Raw genomic sequence first — 21722 nt, forward strand, 5'->3', positions numbered from 1 at the left:
TTCACTCTCTAAGCAGATGAGCCCTCTCTCCATAGCTTCCTTATTTCGTCACACTGCTTGCGACTCTGGAAAAGTTAGTAAAATGTTGGTAAAAATTTTCTACAGTGGCCTAAATTTCAGTGCAATTCAGTATACTGTCCTGCTTGTTAAAAAAGTTTCAGTACTGTATGTTAAGGTATGATTAGAAATGGAGAACTGTGTGCATAATTATCTGTGAGGATTTTTTTTTGAGAAAGGAAAAACCACAGCAAATATTGCTTTATATTTCTAATTTTAAAATTTAAGCTTCCATTAAGTATGGACAGTAGACAAAGACAGAGGCACTCAGCAAAACTATCACCTCAAATTAATTAAATTTCACATGAACCTTATAATTCCATGGTAAGATGCAAAGTTCGTACATAAAAATCAGACAAGAGAGAACTCAGCATTTCTAAACTACTGCCCTGATATGAGCTATCAACAGCAAAAGTGTAATTCAGTGCACAAGTGGAAAGGTTAGGCAACCACAGGCCACAACTGCTGCCATAACAACCAGAAAAACAGAGAATTTTTTCTAGAACAAGAAAGTGAGGCAGTCACCACTACAGAACATTCATTCCCTGTACAAACATGATTATCCTCACTCCACAGCAAGTGCCAAACATATTCTAAAATGCATTTTGACTAACCATTTTGTTGCATATTTTTCCTTTTAAAAACCTTATTAATTACAAGATAATTGGTATCAGAAAGTTTTCCGTACATTAAAAGTGTTGTTAAATATCCACATTGTTAATCTGTCCACATTCTTTATACACATCGTTTCATTTCTCTACAGAACATATGTATCCTAACAGACTTCAAAATTTTCCTGACGTTTAAAATGTCATTGTATAAACATGAATACAGCATTTTCTACAAGGCATTTGTTAGTGAAACCCTCCTTATAATGCTGCATTCCTTGTGTGCCTGGTTTCTGTGATTTTTGGATAAATTGCTTTTACAAGTAAGATATGCTTTTGCTAACATTCCCCTGCTTCTTATCCCTGCTTTATTGTCTTTTTATTTTCCCTGCTCTGAATAACAGCTGTCATCTCTTATACATGAGATTTGTAGTTTCCTGCTTCATTCTCACTGAATGTGTGATACTTCTCATTCACAGACTCTGTGACATTATCCCCTGTTTCCATCTCCTGCATGATAAGGACAAGGAGTACCAAGATCATCCCTTTGACAGAAATGTTTCAAGTCATATCATGTATTAGGAAATTGAATTTCATGGATCAGTTAGATATGGACAATGGAAAACCTGGAAAATGGGTTTGTTAAGTAAGATCATCCAGTGTTCACAACTCCCGAGGAATATCACAGCTATGGAAAGAAGTTTTCAATAAGGTTATGCTATGCAATTTAGTTGTTCTTGTTAGAAATTTCATTCTGCAAAGTCAGAAAATTATTTCCAGTACCTCAGATATGAGACACATGTACACTGTTTTAAAAGCAAGTAATTTCTCTTATTTCTGAATGACAGAACTTGGTCTAGCCCTGTCTTGCTTGGTTTTCCTCATTCTCTTGTATCTTATCTATCTACATGTTATCAGTGTAGAAATATGAAGATTATTGCCCATTTTCAGAAAAAACCAAGACACTTGACCTTTTCCCATACTGCACGTTCAAAGGCCAAGGAATCAGTATCTTCTGAGTCACATACTTGATGGTCTTTTTTGTCTTCTACTTTGCTATGTAATAACAAGTGCTATTAAAATTATTTCACAAAACAGTAAGATATATTTATAGGTCATATTTCATCAAGAAATACTTTTACTAATCCTGCAATAATTCATGTTGTATATGACTCATTAAAGAAACAAACAAAAAAACACCCTAAAAACCTCCCCCCAAAACCCAAAGTTACTTTAAGTCATGAAGATTAATAATTTCAGGGAATTAAATTCACACTTAGAGATACATTTGTCTTCGAAAGGCAAATAAATGCAGTTCTTGAAAACAAAGATTACTGGATGATATTAATCTAAAACTAAAGCTGAAATACCCTCATTCACCATCCAACAGAAATTTTAGACAAAGTGCTTATAAAAGTAAGAAGTGATAAAAGTGAAAACCAAAATTAGAAAGTTAAAATAAGTAAGGACATAAGGAATACAGCTTTAACTTTTCTGTTATTATATGAAAATTCAGATGTACATGTTTCTTAAGCAAAAATCACCACATTAACTTACCAATATAAAATAAGCATTCAGAATGCAACATGCTCTCTGTCCACAACTGACATACTTCACTTTCTGTAAGAGCTTCAACACCGTAATAGGCTTGGTATTCTAGTTTTGGCAACAGAAATATTGGAATAAGCTGTAAAAGTGAAGATACAAGAAAAATCACCATTCACTGTCCAAAAAATGTCCACAACTGAACTACATTTTGTAATTGATAATCATCACAGTATTTCACTACAGCTGAAGCAAAAAAAACATTTCACAGATTTTGTGTGATGACTCACATTCCACAAAACCCACAGTACAAACTTCGGACTGCAGACTCTACACAGAGGAAGGTAAAATGCACAAAAAAAAGCCTAGGCAAGCTTTTACAAATAATAAATTTTTGCTGCTAATTTTCCCATGCCAACTAAATTAACTGAAGTTCGTACTTCTGTGCTCTACTGCCCTCTGCAGGAATTTAAGAAAAGAGACATTATCATGTTTCTGATTTGTTTATTAGTGGAATCCCACCATTTATTCCCCTTGTCAGAATCTCACTTGAAATTAGAACCTACTGTTTGGACTCTCATTTGAAATCAGAGGCTAACTTTTCTGTGTTAACACTAACAGAATATATAAGCCTCTTTTCACTGACAAATCAGTTTAAATTTCAACAGCAATTTAAAAAAATAAACAGCAGTGCTCAGTTTCTGGTTTACAAACTAAGCACCTATTCACAGGCATTTATAAGTAGCAGATGAACAGCAAAGAGATGGTATTTCTTCAAAATAAGATTCTGAGCATGGAATCTTAGCAAGTAATCAGAATGAAAGATCTATTTCCATTTAAACAAAACATAAACACCTCACAAAATGCCTGCCTACCATAATTCTGGTATTCTGGGGAGGGAGATACCACATCAAACTTGTTGAATGATTCAGAGGACTCTTGACAAAATAATAAATGGCTGAGGATTTCAGCATAAGCTTTCGTTCTCGTGATATTACAAGGAATATTTGGATTACACTTGCATTTAAAGTATTTTATTCCTTAAAACCAGTGATTTGCTAAGATGTATACCATAGTCTTTTCAAGCAGAATGAATAGGATCTCTTTTCATCTTTAAATGAGTTCTCTGTTGTTCATTCTATCTCCTATTTCTCTGCTTAACCAGGCATAATAGCAAGGCTGAATCCTGCTTGAAAGTATTTATGATCATGAAGATTCTCAAAGCCTTGGGCCGCAAACCTAATTACTGCATTAACTTTTAAGAATAGTTCAAACTGACATTAGTTTACTTGAGTATAATTACCCATGCATATTACTGTAATGCAGTTGTAGTAAAAAATGCAGAATCACACTTACTTATCTTTCATCAAGTAGGTTTAAAGAAATCACAAGTTATTCTTCCCTCTCCTCCTACAGCAAATATTTACTTAAAGACAACACACACTGCAGAGATACAATTAAATGTACTAATCGTCTGAGTGAAAACACAAATACTATGAAGGACTGGGAATCCCAGAGATACTAATTGAGCACAACTGTTAAAAAAACCAAAACAAAACATCTAACAGTAAAATCTGGACCTTTTGAGCTTTTTTCTTCTTATGATACTGTGGCAATGACTTCACTTTTTGCACACTGCAACGCACAAGTAACAACAGATCATTCAAACTGAATAGCTTATACACAAGGTTGCCATCCTGAGGTGCTTTATACTCTGAAGGGTCTTCTTCAAGTATCTGAAGTTCATCTGGCAGCTTTCCTATAGAAAATAAATAAACCAGAAAATGACATGCGTGCACATTCTTTACCATTAAGCTAATTAGCTTTCTTCTCTTGCAGCAGGCTTAATTTTATTTATTTATTTATTTTTTAAATAGGATGTGTTTGGTTTCCTAAGATTTTGGGATGAAAATGAAAATGTCTGCTGTAACTTTTTAGGAGTATATTTTCAAATATTCCCAAATATTCTATCCTAAGCATTAGATTTCTTATACAGAGCTATGAGTCTCTATTGTACAAATGAAGTTCAAAGGCTGTTTTTTAAGCCACAGTTACTCAGCACAAAGGAGACAAAAATTTCATTTACAATGAATGCCTCCTGAGAGCCACCATCCATTTATCAGTTTCTGAAATAACTCAAACCTCAGGTTTGTATGGTAGCATAAGCCTCTGTTCCAACTTGAGTTTGCTTCAATACTAGCATATTCAAAAGAAATACTTACTAGATCTCCAAGTGCAGCTTTGAGGTAGGTTAACAAACATCCCTACATCCCTTAAGAGATATTTTAACAAAACATTTAAAACAAAGAAGAATAAACTCCAACTTGTTTAAGATTATTTATTGAAAATTTATCCAGTTCTGGTTTTTGTCCTGCAGGTATGTGGAAATATGTGTCAAAAATACAACTACAAATAGGTGTTGCTGTAGTGCTATGCATACATTTAACACTAAATTTAGAGTTTATGTGCATCTTTGAATAAATGTATACCGTGTGAGATATTATCATACAACTGACCGGAAATAATTTTCAGGTAGTAACACATTTAACTCAGTTGGGGCTTTCTGCAAAAAAGACATGCATAGAGGCTTATCAGATTGCTATAGAACTTTCAATTTGTAGAATTATGCTTTCTATTCTTTCACAGTCACTTCAGCATCTTAGCAAGTTTCCCTACCTCTATTTAAAATAAATAAATTTAAAATTCTATTATCAAACACCTGAATTCCACACTCCTGCTTTTTAAGAGAAGAAACAGAAAGGGTACCACCCTGCTCAACCTTTCACACTGAGGGAGGAGACATAGCCTAAATACAGTTAAGTTGTTAAAAATGTTGGAAGTGATAACACAATTTCAACAAAACAGAATTAGCTGTGTTAACTGTTTCCATTACAGAGTAAGTAATTAATTCAGATAAATTACTATATGATCAAAGGCACAGCTAGTCAGAAAACACCAGTGAAACAGGTTTTCCCACCAAAAAGCACTGATTCATTGGAATGAAATATCTGAGAAAAACAGTAACTGTTCTGATGCAACCTGCCTGGTTTCCTGTCAATTTACCAACACAGTAAAGTGCTTCTAACTTCAGTTTTACAGAACTTGAAAGCAACTTGGACATGTGAGTAATAATTCAAAGTTCACGGTCCCTAGGATCTTCAAGACTTTTAGTTCTTGTCTGAAGTCTGGGTAACATTCAATTTCCAGCTAAACACATGAAAACTTGGAGAGGTGGCTTGTACTGAGTCCTCATTAGTCTTCTGGAACAGATTGCTAGGAGCTAAACAGCAACTGAACTAGACATCTCAGAACTTAGCCACCCAAATTTCAAGTTTTCTTTCAAATTTTAATTGCATAATTTGACTACATTTTTCTTCTACAGAAAATGTAAAATAATTCCATTTTTAACTGACAAGAAACTATTTCTGCAGACCAGACTACACAAATATTTGAATTTCTGAGGAAAACTCATTTCACTACCAAATGATTTATATCACAACTTTTTGTTTATCTAAAGTAAACATCATTTTGCATTCACCTCTATAGACAAACAGCTCCTAAAATGCTCCCTTATGTGTGCAAGACAGTAATTCTCATACAGAGAAAGTATTGTTAAAAAGTAAAAAATAAAAAAATAAATAATAATAAAAAAAGTCACATCTCTAAATAAATATAACAGAGGTACTATCAGGATGTTCTTCAGATGAAGGAGTTAAAATGTTTTTCTGTTAAATTTTACCGTAATTTTGAAGTTTTACTCCTTATACAATGCACATAATCACTTACGCTTTGGCACTCCCTGAAAAAGCCAAGTCCAGGTATTTCTAGATGAGCCGCTGGGATTTGAGGCAGGGGCTGGCGCAGTTTCTGTGCTGGAGGTCACCAATGGTTTTGGAGATTGAGGCACATGGGCTGGCGCAGCATTAGAATTATCACAGCTCACCACTGGCTGCTCATGAGCTTTTTGGGAAGGTGACTTGAGAAGTTCAGTTTGCATTTTCAAAATCTGTCCCACAGGATCAAATTCTTTGGACAACTTTCTTGTAGGCTTTCTGGAGGCATTTTTCCCCTGATCCATGATACCTGAGCAATCAGTCGTGCTTGCTAATGGAATCGGTGGGGGGGAAGGTGATTTGGCAGTCTCTGTTGAGGTATGAGAAACAGTGTCTGGTATAGGTGTTTTGCAGCAACTGGTGTTTTTACATTCTGTATCAATTATCAAACGCTCTTCATCCGTGTCACTACTGCATAAAGAAGTGTAAGTCTCATTTTTTTCTGCAGCACCAGACTCTTTCTTGTAACTAACAGCATTAGACAGAGTATTTAATTTTGTTTCATTGTCCAATACTTCGGTCATGACATGCTGTGCTTTGTTCAGTCCTACTTCCTCTGAATTAAAGTTTTTATGAGATGAATCTTCTTCAGGGCTGGAGCACAGGATGCCATCTGATGATGGAAGCTGCACGCTGGCACATGCCAAAACTCCTTGCTCAGAAATGGTGACTTTCCCTTCTTCATCTCCACTGTTTATGGTGGATATATTTTTTTTCACTATTTTTAGGTCATGTGATAAAACTTTAGCAGTGTTACTAACTGTAGGAAAAGTACTTTCCATTTTAGAAGTTCTTGAGAGCTTAACAGTTGCTCCAAAAGTTTCCAGTTCTGTAACATCATCATTAAAGTCCATCCCTGTGTCATCTGGAAGAGGAATCTTCCTGTACTGGTATGTATCAGAAGGCATCTTAACACAGACGTGAAAAAATAATAACATTAAAAATAAATAAATAAGTAAACCAGACCAAGAAATAGAAGGTTTTAATCACAAACACTGTCAAATTGAAAACATGAAAAGTGTTCTACTATATGTGTTTTGACTGTTGGGAGAGAGGGGCAGTAACTGAAAGAAAATATTCCTGTGTTTAATGTGGAATATCATAAATCTTAGGACCTAAAAGGCCTTTCAAAAGAGAAGTTCAGAGAACTTTTGCCATTTAAATAAGCTGATCAAAATACATTTTAATGAAGTAAACATTAATGCTGAGATGCCAATGTAACAGAAGCAATTAAAGGAACTAGACAGACATTTCAAAACATTGGGTCTGTAACTCAGCAGTAGAAAAACTAACAACAGAAAACCTAAATTCTCCTTCATTATCACGGAACAAGTAATTTAGGAATTATAACATAGGTTTTTGGTTTAGTTTGTTTGTTTTTAAGAAGTAAAGCTACATACATCCCACTGAAACAAATGGTCCTCAGCTGGTTTGTCCATCAATACGTGAGAAATGGAAACATAAGACTTCTTAGTTGCTAGGAAGTCCATTGGAATTTCATGGAAGATTTGGTTCCTCTCTCTTACTGTCATTTCCTTTCTCAACAGAGGTGAATCAACATAAACCACTTTAGTTGGTTTGCTACCTTTTCAAGAATGGAAAGAGACTGAGTACATATTAAATGAAATGAAAAAAGATTGTTGTATAATTTAAGTAAGAAATCTTTCAACTATGGTCAAATCCACTCCACATTCACACTAGAAAAAATAAAAAATATCCTCTCGTTCATTAACAACAGAAAATAAAACTATGTCCAGATACAGTGTGAATTATTAGGATCCTGCAGCATCAATACATACTAGATTAACAGTAATAATATTTTAAATGCAGTTCTGCTTTTCAAAAAGATCTTATTTTCTTCCTTTGATGAACCTGAAATTTTGGTCATTTCTTTAAAGTATCATCACCCAAAACTGATGGCTGCAGTCTATATTTCTTCCCTGTGTCCAGGGTCTGCTGCCCCACTCTTTTGTTTACACCTTAAAATGCTTACATATGAATCACTCACAAACTCATCCAAAAATAACAGCGATACCCTGCCCAATATTTTACAGTAAGCAAAGGCACATGGTGAATATGCCTTAGAAAAAAAAAATATCTGTGAATCTGTGAAAAAAATATAATTAATGCAAGAGGTGAGTTACAGGGAAGATGGAAAAGGAAGGAGGAGGAGCCCTTTAAGAAATACTATATATTGTTAACATTTTGAATGCCCTTTAGGTGTTAACTTTGGATCTAAAAATTAAGTTTAAAAAGTGTAAAGCTGATATGAACTGAGTCAGGCTATCAAAGTAATTTAATTTCATGTAAGCAAGTGCAAAATGTGTAAGATTTGTGGATATTTGACAGCTTATTTACTACTATTCAGAAGTCTGCTATGCACACAATATGGACATTCTAAGACAACCACCATTATAAATATTCATAATGAAAAAACCCTACCGTATTAAAAAAAAAAAAATCAAAAAGGTTAACGAGATTCAGATTAGTTATCAAGCACTCCATCAGTAAAGTATAGCATTCAGATAAGTTAATCAGTTTATTTAAAACATTTTTTGTTACAATTGGGAAAAGTGATCTCCACGGACATTCATTATTTATTCATTATTCTATGATGTCAATAGGTCCTTTTAATTCCATAAAATGTTTGCTCTTTGTTTTTCATAAAACTTCAGAATTTATTTTTTAGCTTATTGAAATCAGTCCACTTGATAATTTTAAGAGCTTCATGCAGTTGGTTTCTTTCCAAGGAGCAGAGCTTACAGTTTTGAAAAGCAAAAGGACATTTAATGTTTTTGGTTTCTTTTTTTTCCCCCAAGTGGAAAATAGCTGTATGTCCAAAGTCAATGTTAATGGCGATACCTCTAGAGGCTGTTACTATTCTCAGTAACAAGGTGGAACAAGGTGTAGAAAACTATGAAATGACCTTGCTATCAGCTTTTCTCTGTGAAAGCAGAGGACAAACTATAGCAATGGATTCTTAAAAATTATTTTTTAAAAATAAGTTTGATTAAACTAAATATCTTTCTTTACAACACAAAAGTCTCTGACTCCTTACCAGATGACAGCTGAAACTATTAACTTCAGATTTTTGCTCTTTAAGATGTGTCAATTAAGTAAGTTAAATTTTACTACTTTGTTTGATTACTTAAATTACAAACATGGAAGCACTTAAGAGCAACTATTTTCTTATAGCTGCATCTAGAGTTCCTCTTCTTTGGAAAAGGTAAATCTGAGCCTATAATGACAATTATAATTTAATTAACCTTATAATTTTTGTTTTAAAATAAAAGCAAAATTAAACTATTCTACTGATGTGCAAACTAAACCAGACTGCCTTCTACCTTCCCACAGTTGGGTTTACTGGATTTTCTAATCTCCTGTTCTTCTGTATGCTTGAAACAGATTATGAGAAAATAGGTCTTCATGGACAAAAATGTGCTTTTTCTAACAAAAACATACTGTACCTGCAACAGGAATCATTTTAATGCAAACTGGAATTTCCCATTGTTCCTTATAGTTTAGTCCATGATTATTCAGTAAAGTAAATAACGACTGATTACTTAAAACAACTTGTGGACAGTATTTCAAAGCAAGTTTTTCTGCATTTGAATCCGAACTAATATCCTAAACAGAAAATAGTTAAATTAGTTTAAGAAATACACACCTAAGTTTAAATTTGTAAGAACAACCACAAACAAACATGGATTAACTGCCCTGCCCCCGCCCCCACTCCCCCAAAGCCCCAATACCACCACGGTGCCAAGCTTCAGAATCAAATTAAAAAAGAAAAAAATCCCCCTGCGGGTTTCTCTTACGCATCCACTTTGCAGCATGAGAATATGTATCTTCTTAACTTGTATCTTTCAGTTCATTCCTATTAATTTGAATTACTGAGCTGAATAGGAATTTGGATGATTGTGAAATAAGGGAGCACATTGCAGAAGAAAAAAAACCAGATTCACTCACACATATCTTACAGGTCATCTTACAAGTTAAGTAATAGCACAATAAAGACACCTAACATTAAAGCATGGTTAAAACTGCACAGTTATTTGAATACAGGTTATGTATACAGATGCTTAAAACAAATATAAAACCATGAAGAATGCAAATTCAGATATATGAAATGATAAAGTTATTAAAACATTATGAGCACAGGTTTCCATGAAGAGAGGAGGCTGGGAACGCTCATGAGGTGAAGAACATCAAGGGCTAAGATGATAATGGAAACTCAGGAGCACTGAAGAGAAACAAGAAAAATCTATGTTCTTTTTTCTACCACCTGAGACATCATCAGAAATATTCTGTTTATAGCTATAACATCTCCTGAGGCACATATCATTCTCCTGTGTCACCTCTGCTACTTTCTTAAGCTAAAGTGTCTTTGCAATCATAGTGCCTGTGTTGATATTTTAGATATGTGAACAAATTCCTCAGATTAGTGGGTAACAAATTATCTGGCATAAACAGACACAAACCCCAAACTCTATAATGGATTTCTCTGTGAAAGAACACAAACAGAAACTTTGGATACTTAACAGTAAGGTAGAATGGAATCTAAGAATTGTTCAACTCTGAAATGGAGTTCATGCTGTTTAGCAAAAGAAATTCTCAGGGTAAGCTAACCTAATCGACTTTGCAGAAAACTAGATGGTCTAAAATATTTCTTCTTACCCTCAGGACTTCTTTCTTAAATCAGAAGCCTTTACACCTACATGCATTCACATGTATGTATACACACACAGAGGCCAGCTCAGAAATTGCAAAGCAAAGTTTAAAAGGAACAACACTGTAATAAACAATTCCATCGAGATTTCACAGACAGTGTGTATCAATTTAAGGACCTCCAGTGTTTCACTGGTAGAACAGAGGAAATCCCTTCAAGAGGCACTAGGTCTAAAAGGTAATAACCCAACTTTTGAAGAGGGCAGTGCGATTGCTATAAATGAAATACTAAACAAATAATGATCCGGTATATATTCTTATGCTACAAGATGTCTAAGATTAGGAAGAAGAAAAAAGAGAGAAGTAACTTAATGCTGCCACATAAGAAGGACCAAATTGCTCTTCTCTACAAAATAAACCTTAAAAATGACAATAAAAAGGTTACTTACATTGTGCATAACAGAAGCCTTTTTTTCTGGAGTTATAATAGATGTAACAGTTTTATAATCTGTGGGCAGCTGAACATACATGGTAGGGAAATCCGTTTTACCACGTCTTGCCGTACCCTTGAAGAAATCAAGCAGTATCAAAAAATAGCTTTAACCAAAATGATCCTGAACCATGCGCTTCTTATAATGATATTACGAATTTATGCAAGTCCATTATGAAGTTAGTGTTATATTAAAAAATATATACTATTAATGTAATCTTTTTACTGCAAGCATACAGTGAAGGGTGTTAACAGCCTTACCACCAAAATAATTTAATACATGTTTTTATTATAATTTATAATCAAAACTGTTAACCCCTAACCCAAGTACTGAATAATATTTGTAAAAAACCTGAACCCTTGCATAACACAACCCACATGTGATTCTACTTATTTGAAAATAACACCAAAACAAATACATATACGTAAGATATTACCACTGCAAGCAGATTTTTTTCCAGCTTAAAGGTCAACTGTGTATGAAACTTTCCTCCCATGATACTCATGATCTCCTGGAGCGTGTAAACCTCAGGGTACTTTTGCACATGTCCAATACAAGAATGTAATAATTCCTAACAGAAAAATTAAAAAGAGTTTATGCATTTGTATATTTCATAAGAATTTAATTTTAAAAAGTTTTTTCTGCAGCTGCATGTTGCATATACTTTTGTAGAGATTACAGATGTGTTTATCAGATTACTGCTAACAGACTTGTTGAACTCTTTCAGTTAGGGACAGTATTAAAAAACTTAAGAAGTACCACTACAACTCTAATAATTTTACAATCGTTGGTATCAGAACTCAAACCTATTCTGAATTCTCTGCAACCCTTCATATGGAAGGCTAACAATGCTCACAGGCTCAGACCAATCATAAACAAGTTTAGTGCAGTTTGAAATGTACTAAACCAGGCAATTATTTTTTTCTTTTCAGTTTATTTATCGCGGCTTTTAGAGGGACTAGTATTTTTTTGTGTTACCACCTTATTTATACAGGGCCTGGGTAAAAGTCACACAGGTAAAGACATAGGAATATGTCTTTATGTGTTGAAACTTGCTTTCATGCCAACTCTAGATCCTAAGATAAAGACATAATTCAGATATCAGAAACAATTAAGACATTTGGTAACTAAATTAGTTATTTCTGTAAGTACTGTTTAAAACTAGTATGTGCCTCCATTTCATTTTTAACTCAGGATACCAATTTAAGTAGAACTTCAAGTTTGAAGACATGTTCTGGGACCAGACGACCAGATCACTTAGAAAAACAGACACAAATGTAAGATATAAAATTACAAAGCCAATCCCACTTTTTAGGAAAAATGCAAGATTTCTGCCCTCACGTGTGCCCAAACTATGTGTTAATGCAGGAATAAATTTATCTTAGTTATGGTGTGTTAGTGTTACGGTGAAATAGAAGACATCCTTCTGAATTTACCTAAATGCTCTACTCTCTAGTAAACATTTATTTTCCTGTTTTATTCTGTAAAAGACAGCACTCACTAGAAAAGGCTGAACTTTTAACAAAAAGTATATAAAATAAGACATTTCAATTAAGGCAAGATGCTATGAGGTAAACAAGCATGAGCAAGTCAACGTACTGAAGGGAAAGTTTAACGAACCTGTACTTGAGAACTTTTTTCCCAAAATGTGCTACTAAAACAAGAATGATATATAAAGTTGCATTCATCTTTGATTTTAGAATCATCAAAGTGGGTATTTAACACATCAGGAACTTGCAAATTATTATGATTAAAGCCTGAGTAAACTCTGACTAAAGTAACTTTGTAACATGCTACTGTGGAGGAAAGCTGAACATTCTGTTCAGTAGGGTGTATTAGGAGCAGCTTGTTAATGTAAATGCACACTTAAAATGCAATTTCTCCCTTCCCAAATATAAAGATGTCATTTACTTAATTGTGGACTACACCTTTGTACAGTATTGTATTCAGTGACCTCCCTTACATCATATCATACTGGCTATGATAAACTGTGGGCCAAGCCATGCTGCACAGCATAAGGGAAAGGGCAATGTCTCATGTCTCCCAACACGGAATCAGCATAAATTCAGGGAGCATCAGACCCCATAAGCAGTGCCTACAGATCTTAATCACGATTCCAATTTAATTATTTAAGAAGAGAAGGAATTAAACAGTATTGGTAATTACCTCAGTATAACGTAGCGCATCTTCAGAGATGGCATCATAATCTTGGGCACAGCTTTTTGCAGCATTTTGGGCAAATTTCATAAATTCTGCAATTTCATTGTTTACTACTTCTTTCATTTGCTGGTGGGGAAGGAAAAAAATCTATTTTTTAAGACAGAATGGAATCCTGTAGGTTAGGTATGTAATCAGCAAAATTTCCAGAGAGGTAGCACAAGCGATAGTATGAAAGAGGTTAGTGATTCCACTTGCTGCACAATTTGGCAAATCTTTGCACATGTTCAGAGTTTCACTTAAGTAAAAAATTTTTTGCAAGGCCCATTTCCTTTAAAAAAAATAATCCCCAAACAACAAAACACCCCCCTCCCGACAAACAGCAAGCTTCGTTTGATCATACACTGGTGGTTTATGATCATAACACGTGTATGATCACATAAACATTTGGTGATTAATTACATTATACAGGATTCAACTAAAATGGTACTTCTAACCAACGTGAGACATGGCCTTTCACTTTTTAAACAACATTGCTGAGACTAAAGGCAAGTGTGAAGCATAGAAGGTCAACACACATGTCCCTCACATGCTACCAAGTTTCCATTACAGGGTGCTGTCAAAGATAACATCAAAATGTATCCACCTCCTAACATTGTAAGAAGACTGCTACATGCCATTATGAAATGCTAAAATCACAGTAAGGTCAACTCTTAAACTTCCTTCTCATAAAAAAATGGGGGGTTTTGTGGGAGTGGGTGGCTGCATGATCAGCTATCAAAGATCTACACTTACTGTCAGTTGTTCAGACTACTACTAAAAACCAAATCAAAATATCCACAAAAAACACACCTACTGTAATGAAATAACTAAATACTTTAAATTTATATTAAAAATTTTCTCCTGAATATTTTAAACCTTTATTACCATTCATAATACTATGTTAAAAGGCAATTATGACAAATTGAATTTCAAAACTTTTTTGCTACATTTTTCTTAAGTCTTTGTAACAAAAAAATTGTACAACTCCCTCTGTGATGTTCATATATGTACATACACAGACACTTACGAGATAGGTCAGTAATTCTCTTTGACTTGATGCATTAACTTGAAAATGTTTTTTTTTTTTTGAGTACTTATTCATCAGATATAAGTATGTCTTCTGCTCCTTCTCAGTCAAAGAGGAGGTAAACGGATAGGGGAGTCTAGGTTCTGGAAAAGGATGATCGTCAGTTGTGCTTTTAGCCTCCACCTCAACTGGATCTGCAGCCTGGACGCTACAAGTCTGTCTGTTTTCTGAAGAGTTTGCCAATGCCTCCACATTTTTCTTTGCCTCTCTGAAAGAAAAGTAGTAAATAAAAGAACTTATACTTTTCACATAAATATGAATGTTTTTCAGAATTAGTAAAGGCAGTCATGCAAGCCTAAACTTCAAACCCAGCAAAATGCACTGTGAGCTATTGTACTCTTCCAATTCGTAGTCTATGTCATAGGAATTTGCTTATTCTGAAACTCCACCTGGACAATCACACTACTCTTGGTATCAACAGCACATTTGCCACTGGTTTAAAGATGAAAACCAAAAAACCCACTTTTTTTAAAAAAAAACCCAAAATGGTGTATCCATTAGTCAGTATACTCAATTTTGAGGTGACAAGCTAAATATGAAACTGATTCTTCGTTCTGGAAACACCCATTACCAGTGAAAAGATGAAGAGTCTCAACATTACGTTGTTCTTTGATAGCTGGTGTTCAGAAACAGCTCGCACTCAGAAAGGTCTAACTTATCAGTCAAAGTAATGACCATGAAGGAGAAAGACTTAACTAGAAAAAGCCTTTCACTGTGAAAGAAGTAAATTAAAACTATTTACTTGTAATAATAGAAATTCTGGATTTCAATTAAGAAATTCCTAAAACCAGAGTTTCATTTTCCACTCTAAACAACACTGAAATCAGTTCCCAAAAATAATGTTGGGTTAAGGCAAGGGGCGTAGCTGGCCTAACAACAAGAAAGAAGTAACATTATCAAGCTGGTTCTTAAAATATCTCCAGTATATGAAGGCCATCTTAGCCCTGCTCTATTTAAAATAACTGTTCTTAAGAGAGAAAACATTTAAGGTTAACAAAATGAACATTAACTGCTGATCTTGGAAAAAAACATATTTTTAAGATACGATTTCAGCAATAGGAAATATCCTAAGTGTTATTCAAACCCAGCAGTATCACATCCACAGTTCTTAATAATACTTCACAGCTGTCTCTCTGAATATGAGAATGTGTCCATCCTCATGGCACAAACTGGCAAATTTAATTAAGCTGCAGCAGCGACAAGATGCTGACTCAGATATGCCAATGTAGGAACATCAAGAAATTCTAGCAGCTTAAATTGGCTATATTCAGCACTGAACGAAATGGCAGCACATCAAGATCATTTCAGTATGCAGTGCTGTTACAGTCTTCATCAGGGTGCAAACCAAAATAATCTGACAGAGCTTTTCTGTCCATATTTACAGCATTATACTTCATTTGAGCTGACGGCTTAAATTTTTCCCCTTCATTTTATCAGCAACCTGCCTTCACAGCTTCTATGGTGAGTGAACATACGCTTTAGTAAACATCTACCAGAAACCCCAATATAAAAATTGACAAATTTTTTCTAGCTTTTACTTTCAGACTTGCCCTAACAGGTTCCATTTCTCTCTCTCTTGACTATGGTCACACAACACAGTTCCACAAATTTCTGAATTTTTCTTGTTGCAAACTCTTCTGGCTATAAACCCACTTCTACCATACACAACTGAATACAATCCCACTTTTGAGTGCAGTCATGTCTACTCTTTTTCTGCATCATCTAAAAGAAGAATCCTCCAGTAATATCCAGTGTACCCAGTAGCAAGCTGTGAGGGCTCTGCTCATCTCTGTCAGTTCAAGGAAAGTTGCTCCAACAGAGATTAACCAGAAAAGCCTTCTCTAACTAACGATGTGGGATATAAACAGTCATGTGATGTAGACAAGTATTTCCCTCAAACACATGTTCTCAGTGCCAGTTCATAAAAATACAGTAACTTCCCTTTAGAACAAATTCTCTCTCCACATGCTGAACTCATCACTTAGAGCACAGTAGCTACCTTGGTCTCCCACACACATTCTTTGTGGTATGAATGCTTACTCACCATGAGACACTTGCCACTTGTACCTTGCTACCAGCTTAATGATGTCTTAAAAACCCCTCAATAGCCTAAATACAGCCCTCCAGTTTCTGAAATCCAGCAGCATAAGCCATGCTTTTTACTAAGTGAAAAAAATGTTGATTCTACTTGAACTTGAGAAAATAAAAAAAGATATCAAAAATTGCACAAACAATACTACCTATACCATCTCTGTTCACATAATTTCATTTCCCATTCTTCAGCTAACACTCTATAAAGTTTCTTCTTTACTCAAGGAATTAATTGCATCTCCACTGCACCCAAGACCCTGTTGGACCTACATAAACAGTGTCAGCTACTTCCAAACGATACAAGTAGAAAGGATTTCAATGTACACTATCGTCAGCCTTCTACAAAGCGAGAAGAGATGGACAGACAGCAAGACATTGATTTCAAAAAAAGAATTAGGTCTAGCTCACGGGTTACAGGATCCTTACTGTGACCAGTTAAGAGCGTGGGTCAAACTTCATCCCTCTTTGGTACATAAGAGAAAGGAAAAATCAACAAGCACCACACCCAAAAAATAACCCAAACCCCATCTCAAAGCCCGCAATACCACCCCACCCCCCAAAAGACACAAAAGACCAGAGGTCCCAACCTAGACTCTTGTGTTTTCTCTGTTTCACAACAAGTAAAGCACAGGCCAACTGCTGGACCAAGGAGTCAGTAACAAATCCTTGCACACCAGGTAACATGCAGCTTTCCCCCAAAACAGTAAGGATATGTATCAACAGGACAATGACGAACAGCACGAAAGTATAGTGTAACACAATATACCTGTTTGATAAATGCCATAGTTCAGAGAGACTGGGAGCCAACGAATATTTTTCATAAATTCCACGTGAGAAAAATACTTCACTGCCATTTTTTGGTAAGATATCCCTGATAATTAAAAAAACCCAAGAACATTACAATACACAAAAAAAGTAAAGGCCGCATCTACCCCTGAGAAACAACAAACAGAATTATTTTTTTAAAAAAGCCTATCTACAGTGTTTCCCCATTCTCTCTTTACAGAAGCTGCATATATTCTATCGAAGACCTTACTAGTTTTCAGTAGTAAAACACATGGGTTCTTCACAGTTCAAAAAGAACAATTTCATTAATACAGGATATAAATTCTAGATAAGGTGAATGAAATTCTGATGCAGTTTCACACTTTCAGATGTTCATTAACCAAAACCAAACATTGGGTTGAACTTGATGGAATTTTGAGAGCAATGCAACAATCTTGGTTTTAATTTTTCAGAAAAGAGGTATTTTGTCTATTTTTTTGTCTTCTTTTTTTTTTTTTTTTTTTAAATATAGCTCTGCTGGTGTACAGGGTTTACACAGTGCCAGTCTTCCCAAACTATTTTGAAAGGCACGAGGAAATACTTATTTCTGTCTTTCTCACGAATAAACTAATTCAAAACCAACTCACCTCTCTACCCTTACAAAGCCGAATTACTTCTTTGTGAGATTTTTCGTGTTAAAAACAAGAACCATGTCACTACCCCAAATCCATATCGTGGATGCGCATTACTGGTCCTTATTTCCGAACACACACAAACACCCAGGCTCTTCAGGCAAAGCACACTCACTCCTCCCTTCCACCACTGAGAGAACGACAAAAAACAGCGCCATCCCCCGCCCCAACCGCCTCAACGACGGGGCGGCGCCGGGAGCCCAGCCCCGCCCCGCTCCCCGTGCGCATGCGAGCCCCGCGGCGCGGCGGGCTGGGCGCTGCGCTCTTCTCGGTGGGGCAGCGCGGGGCCGCTTCCCGCTCTCCGCTCTCCCGCGGCCCTGCTAGGCTGTCGGGGGAGAAGGGGACAGCACTCACCAGGTCAGCAGCTGCCCCTTGGCCGCCATCTTGGCGGGCCCCTCCGGCACGCGTATTCGCCGGCTCCTCGTCCCGCTGCCGCGTGAGGCGGCCGCATCGCATTGGCCAATCGGCGTAGCGGGGCGTCCGGGTCAGGTGTTCTCAGGCAGCCAATGGCAGCGGGGGCTGGCGCAGCTGCTGCCGGCGCTGCCGCGGCCATCTTGGGGCGGGCGGCACCGCTGCAGGGCGGGGCGGGGGCGCGCTGCCGCCAGCGCCCCCAGCCGTGCCGGCCCGGTCCCGCCTCGCCGGGGGATGAAGTGTGCCCAAGGCCTCTCCGCGCTGCGGGCTCTGCTCTGACTCCGTGTTCTTCACTAAGGTGTGGCCCTGACTAGGTGTTGGGTGCCTCGAGCGGTAGCTCCCGCCCAGGGCCTGCAGAGGCGTCTGGGCAAGGCTCTGCCTGGTGGCTCGTCCCTGAGGGGTGTTGGGGATGTGTGTGAGGGCTGAGGTGCCCCGCAAAGCTTCCTGTATTTATCAGCTTCCCTCTTCTCCCTCGGCTTCCGCTTTCCCTGGATCAAACTTTCAGTTTGTTAACACGTGGGCAGAGCTGCAAAACCTTTTTTCCGATCAGGCTTCCCGATGTGGTAAAATGTGGAATTCAAATATTCTCAGTACTTGTAACTCGTAAGTGATGGAAGCCCATTTGCTTGTAGTGTTACAAGAAAAGGTGATCCCCTTCACAGATTTACAGATGGAGAAACTAAGAGGGAAGTGACAATTGTGGCACGAAGCAAAGTGTTCATAGCACCCAGTCCTGTAAATAAAGCCCTGAGCACTATACACAAATAGTAATAATACTGAGATGACTCAGAATGATGTCCAAACCCACCAACAAAGGAGTTGCTTTAGTTTGCTTGCAGAACAGTTTTAAGGACATTATTTGCTTTTAATTCTGCCCTTTTTTGGCTTGTGTATCTCAGAGAAGTGGAAAAGTTTCTATCTCCCTGCTAGATCCACTCGGAGCCTAGTCCTGGAGGTAGACTTGTAAGGAGTAATCTTACTTCAAAAGCCAAGCATGGTAACAGTTACACAGCCGAACAATTAGAAGACTTATATTGTGAAAATGGCAGGTTAAGTCCCACTTCAGTCTGTATCTCTAAAACCTGCTGTGTTTGGTTGGGATTTTTTTGCTTTCTTTTTAAATGGTGCTGGTTCCTACATGCGATCTTTCTACTTCCATGACATAAACATGAACATCAGGAAACACTTTGTCACTGTGACGGTGACCAGCACTGGCACAGGTTCCCCAGAGAGGCTGTGGAGTCACGATCCTTGGAGATAGTCAGAAGCCAACCGGACATGGTCCTGGGCAACTGGCTCTAGGTGGTCCTGCTTGTGACCTCTGGAGGTTCCTGCCAACCTCAACCATTCTGTAATTCTGTGAAAAAAACCACACCACCACCTTATAACCTACAGTTTACCTTTCCTTATGGGAGGACATGGGAGTCCTTGGTTTGTCTCACTTCAGAAGAATTCCTGTGTTTTATATGGAACATAAATAGTTGTTGCCTAACCTGTATCTTGGTGGTTAAGAACTTTCCTGTGAGTGGAAAGACTGGGCAGGAATCATGTCCTGAGGATAAGAAAATTAAATCTGGGTTTTGAATGTATTGAAGACAGCTTTAGTCATGGAACTGCTGTAGAAGAAATGGCACTATTTAGTGCTACAGTTCTAAGAAAGTGATCACTTTCACTACTTTTTTTGGTAGATTTGATCTGTAGGTGAAGGCTACTTCCAGATACAGTGCTTCAAAGATGAATACTAGTATCTGTTTCTGGATTGTGGTCAGGCACATAAATGCTGAGCTGTAAAAGCTCTGTCAAGGCTGAAGCATTTCTGGGTAGGTGCAGAAGTGTAATTTTACATGCCTGAAGTCTTAAGACCGAAGTGTACTGTTGACATTCAGGTGCTCCCAATGTTAGCACAGCAGAGAGGAGTTGCAACTCTGAATTTTGATGCCTAAATTGTATTAAAATATCGATTTGGATACCTGAATTCTCATTTAGATTTCTTGTATCTTGCACCTGATGCAGTGAACTGTGATTTTAAACAAGGGAGAATCCCTCCCTTCAAGGAGGGAGAGGTAGATTAATCCACATTCATTCTGAAGAGGCTTAAAGCTCCTGATGGCCAAAGGGGAGCTTAAAAGGTGCTCAGGAGTCTTCTTGTTTCCCCACTGCTAAACATTACCTGATGTATATGCTAAACAACTCTGATATACATGCTTGGAAGCACAGCCTACTTTTGTAATGGCGCATTGTTTAAGGAATAAACCTAATAAACCACAATTTAGAAAAACAAGATGCTATTGACAAAAAATTAAGACAGATCTTTCCATTAGAAGCTGAAGTTTTATTACAGGATAACAGTACATAAAGCACATCTAAAATCGATGTGTTCAATGCACTTAATAAAGGTAATGTAATATTAAAGGTACAGTTTCTAAGTACAATATAACAACATTCATATTAGAATGAAAATTGGAGTATTTAAAAGACAACATTAAATCTCTTATTTTTACAGTCATATTTACAAAATGAATCAAAATACTTTTTTCGGGACCGAGTAAAATAACAAACTTGAATATAAGCAGGCTATCGTAAGAGTGAGTTGGAAAGGTCCATGAAAGTGAAAAGTTAAGTGATTGGGTAAAGATCATTAGCAAAGGTTTAGTACAATACCACTTTAGTATTCCTCTTGATGGCTTACATTTCATTGTAGCTAGAAAAGGAATTTATACATACTGTACACATAACAACAGCATATATTTACATGTACAGTATAATTGCATTTTAACTTGTGTGTATTTACAGAAATTTGAGCATATCACTCAACGAGGTTTTTGAAGTCTATGTGCTTAATCTTCAAACTGATGTGTATTTGTAATCAGCATTTATTCTGGTCTCGTTACATTGAAAATTTAGTAAACAGGGAGAATATATGTTAACCAAATGGTTTTGCATAAATATATCAAACTATTAAAACAATAGGGAGAATATGTTCCTGGCATTATGTATAGGTTAGTACATACAAATTTAAGAGCGAGTCCTTTTCTCTTTGAAAATATCAAAAGGTGACTTAAATCAACAAGGGAAAATAAAATTGTCATGGCTTATATTTAAATAAGATTGTAGCTTCAAGAGGTTTTTATAATTGTCCTGATAGTGTTTGCGATTAAACATTCCACTTATGAAAATATACCCACATTGCAGTAAAGTTTGTATTTATTTTTAGGACAACAGTATGTTTGCTGTTTAAAAAAAATTATTTATATATATATATTCCTTGGACTGAG

The 21722-nt window shown here is 36.4% G+C and overlaps 1 protein-coding gene across 3 annotated transcripts in view; it reads right to left on the bottom strand.

Annotated features, from left to right (window-relative positions):
* ICE2 (interactor of little elongation complex ELL subunit 2) overlaps nucleotides 1-18491 on the bottom strand; it is a 29976-nt gene extending 11485 nt beyond the window's left edge. For 2 of the 3 annotated variants that reach the window (XM_074917393.1, XM_074917392.1), the window contains exons 1-11: nucleotides 18391-18491; nucleotides 17346-17450; nucleotides 14429-14696; nucleotides 13369-13488; nucleotides 11639-11773; nucleotides 11161-11277; nucleotides 9511-9670; nucleotides 7444-7628; nucleotides 5997-6951; nucleotides 3791-3969; nucleotides 2223-2352 (exon numbers count right to left, since the gene is read on the bottom strand). In XM_074917393.1, the coding sequence (XP_074773494.1) occupies nucleotides 2223-2352; nucleotides 3791-3969; nucleotides 5997-6951; nucleotides 7444-7628; nucleotides 9511-9670; nucleotides 11161-11277; nucleotides 11639-11773; nucleotides 13369-13488; nucleotides 14429-14696; nucleotides 17346-17450; nucleotides 18391-18419 (2383 nt within the window). In that variant the 5' untranslated portion in view covers nucleotides 18420-18491. The remainder of the gene's footprint in view (nucleotides 1-2222; nucleotides 2353-3790; nucleotides 3970-5996; nucleotides 6952-7443; nucleotides 7629-9510; nucleotides 9671-11160; nucleotides 11278-11638; nucleotides 11774-13368; nucleotides 13489-14428; nucleotides 14697-17345; nucleotides 17451-18390) is intronic. The other variant, XM_074917395.1, reaches the window with a different exon arrangement.
* Nucleotides 18492-21722: the final 3231 nt, after the last annotated feature.

Source organism: Athene noctua, chromosome 13, assembly GCF_965140245.1.
Source record: "Athene noctua chromosome 13, bAthNoc1.hap1.1, whole genome shotgun sequence".
Classification (NCBI taxonomy): domain Eukaryota; kingdom Metazoa; phylum Chordata; class Aves; order Strigiformes; family Strigidae; genus Athene; species Athene noctua.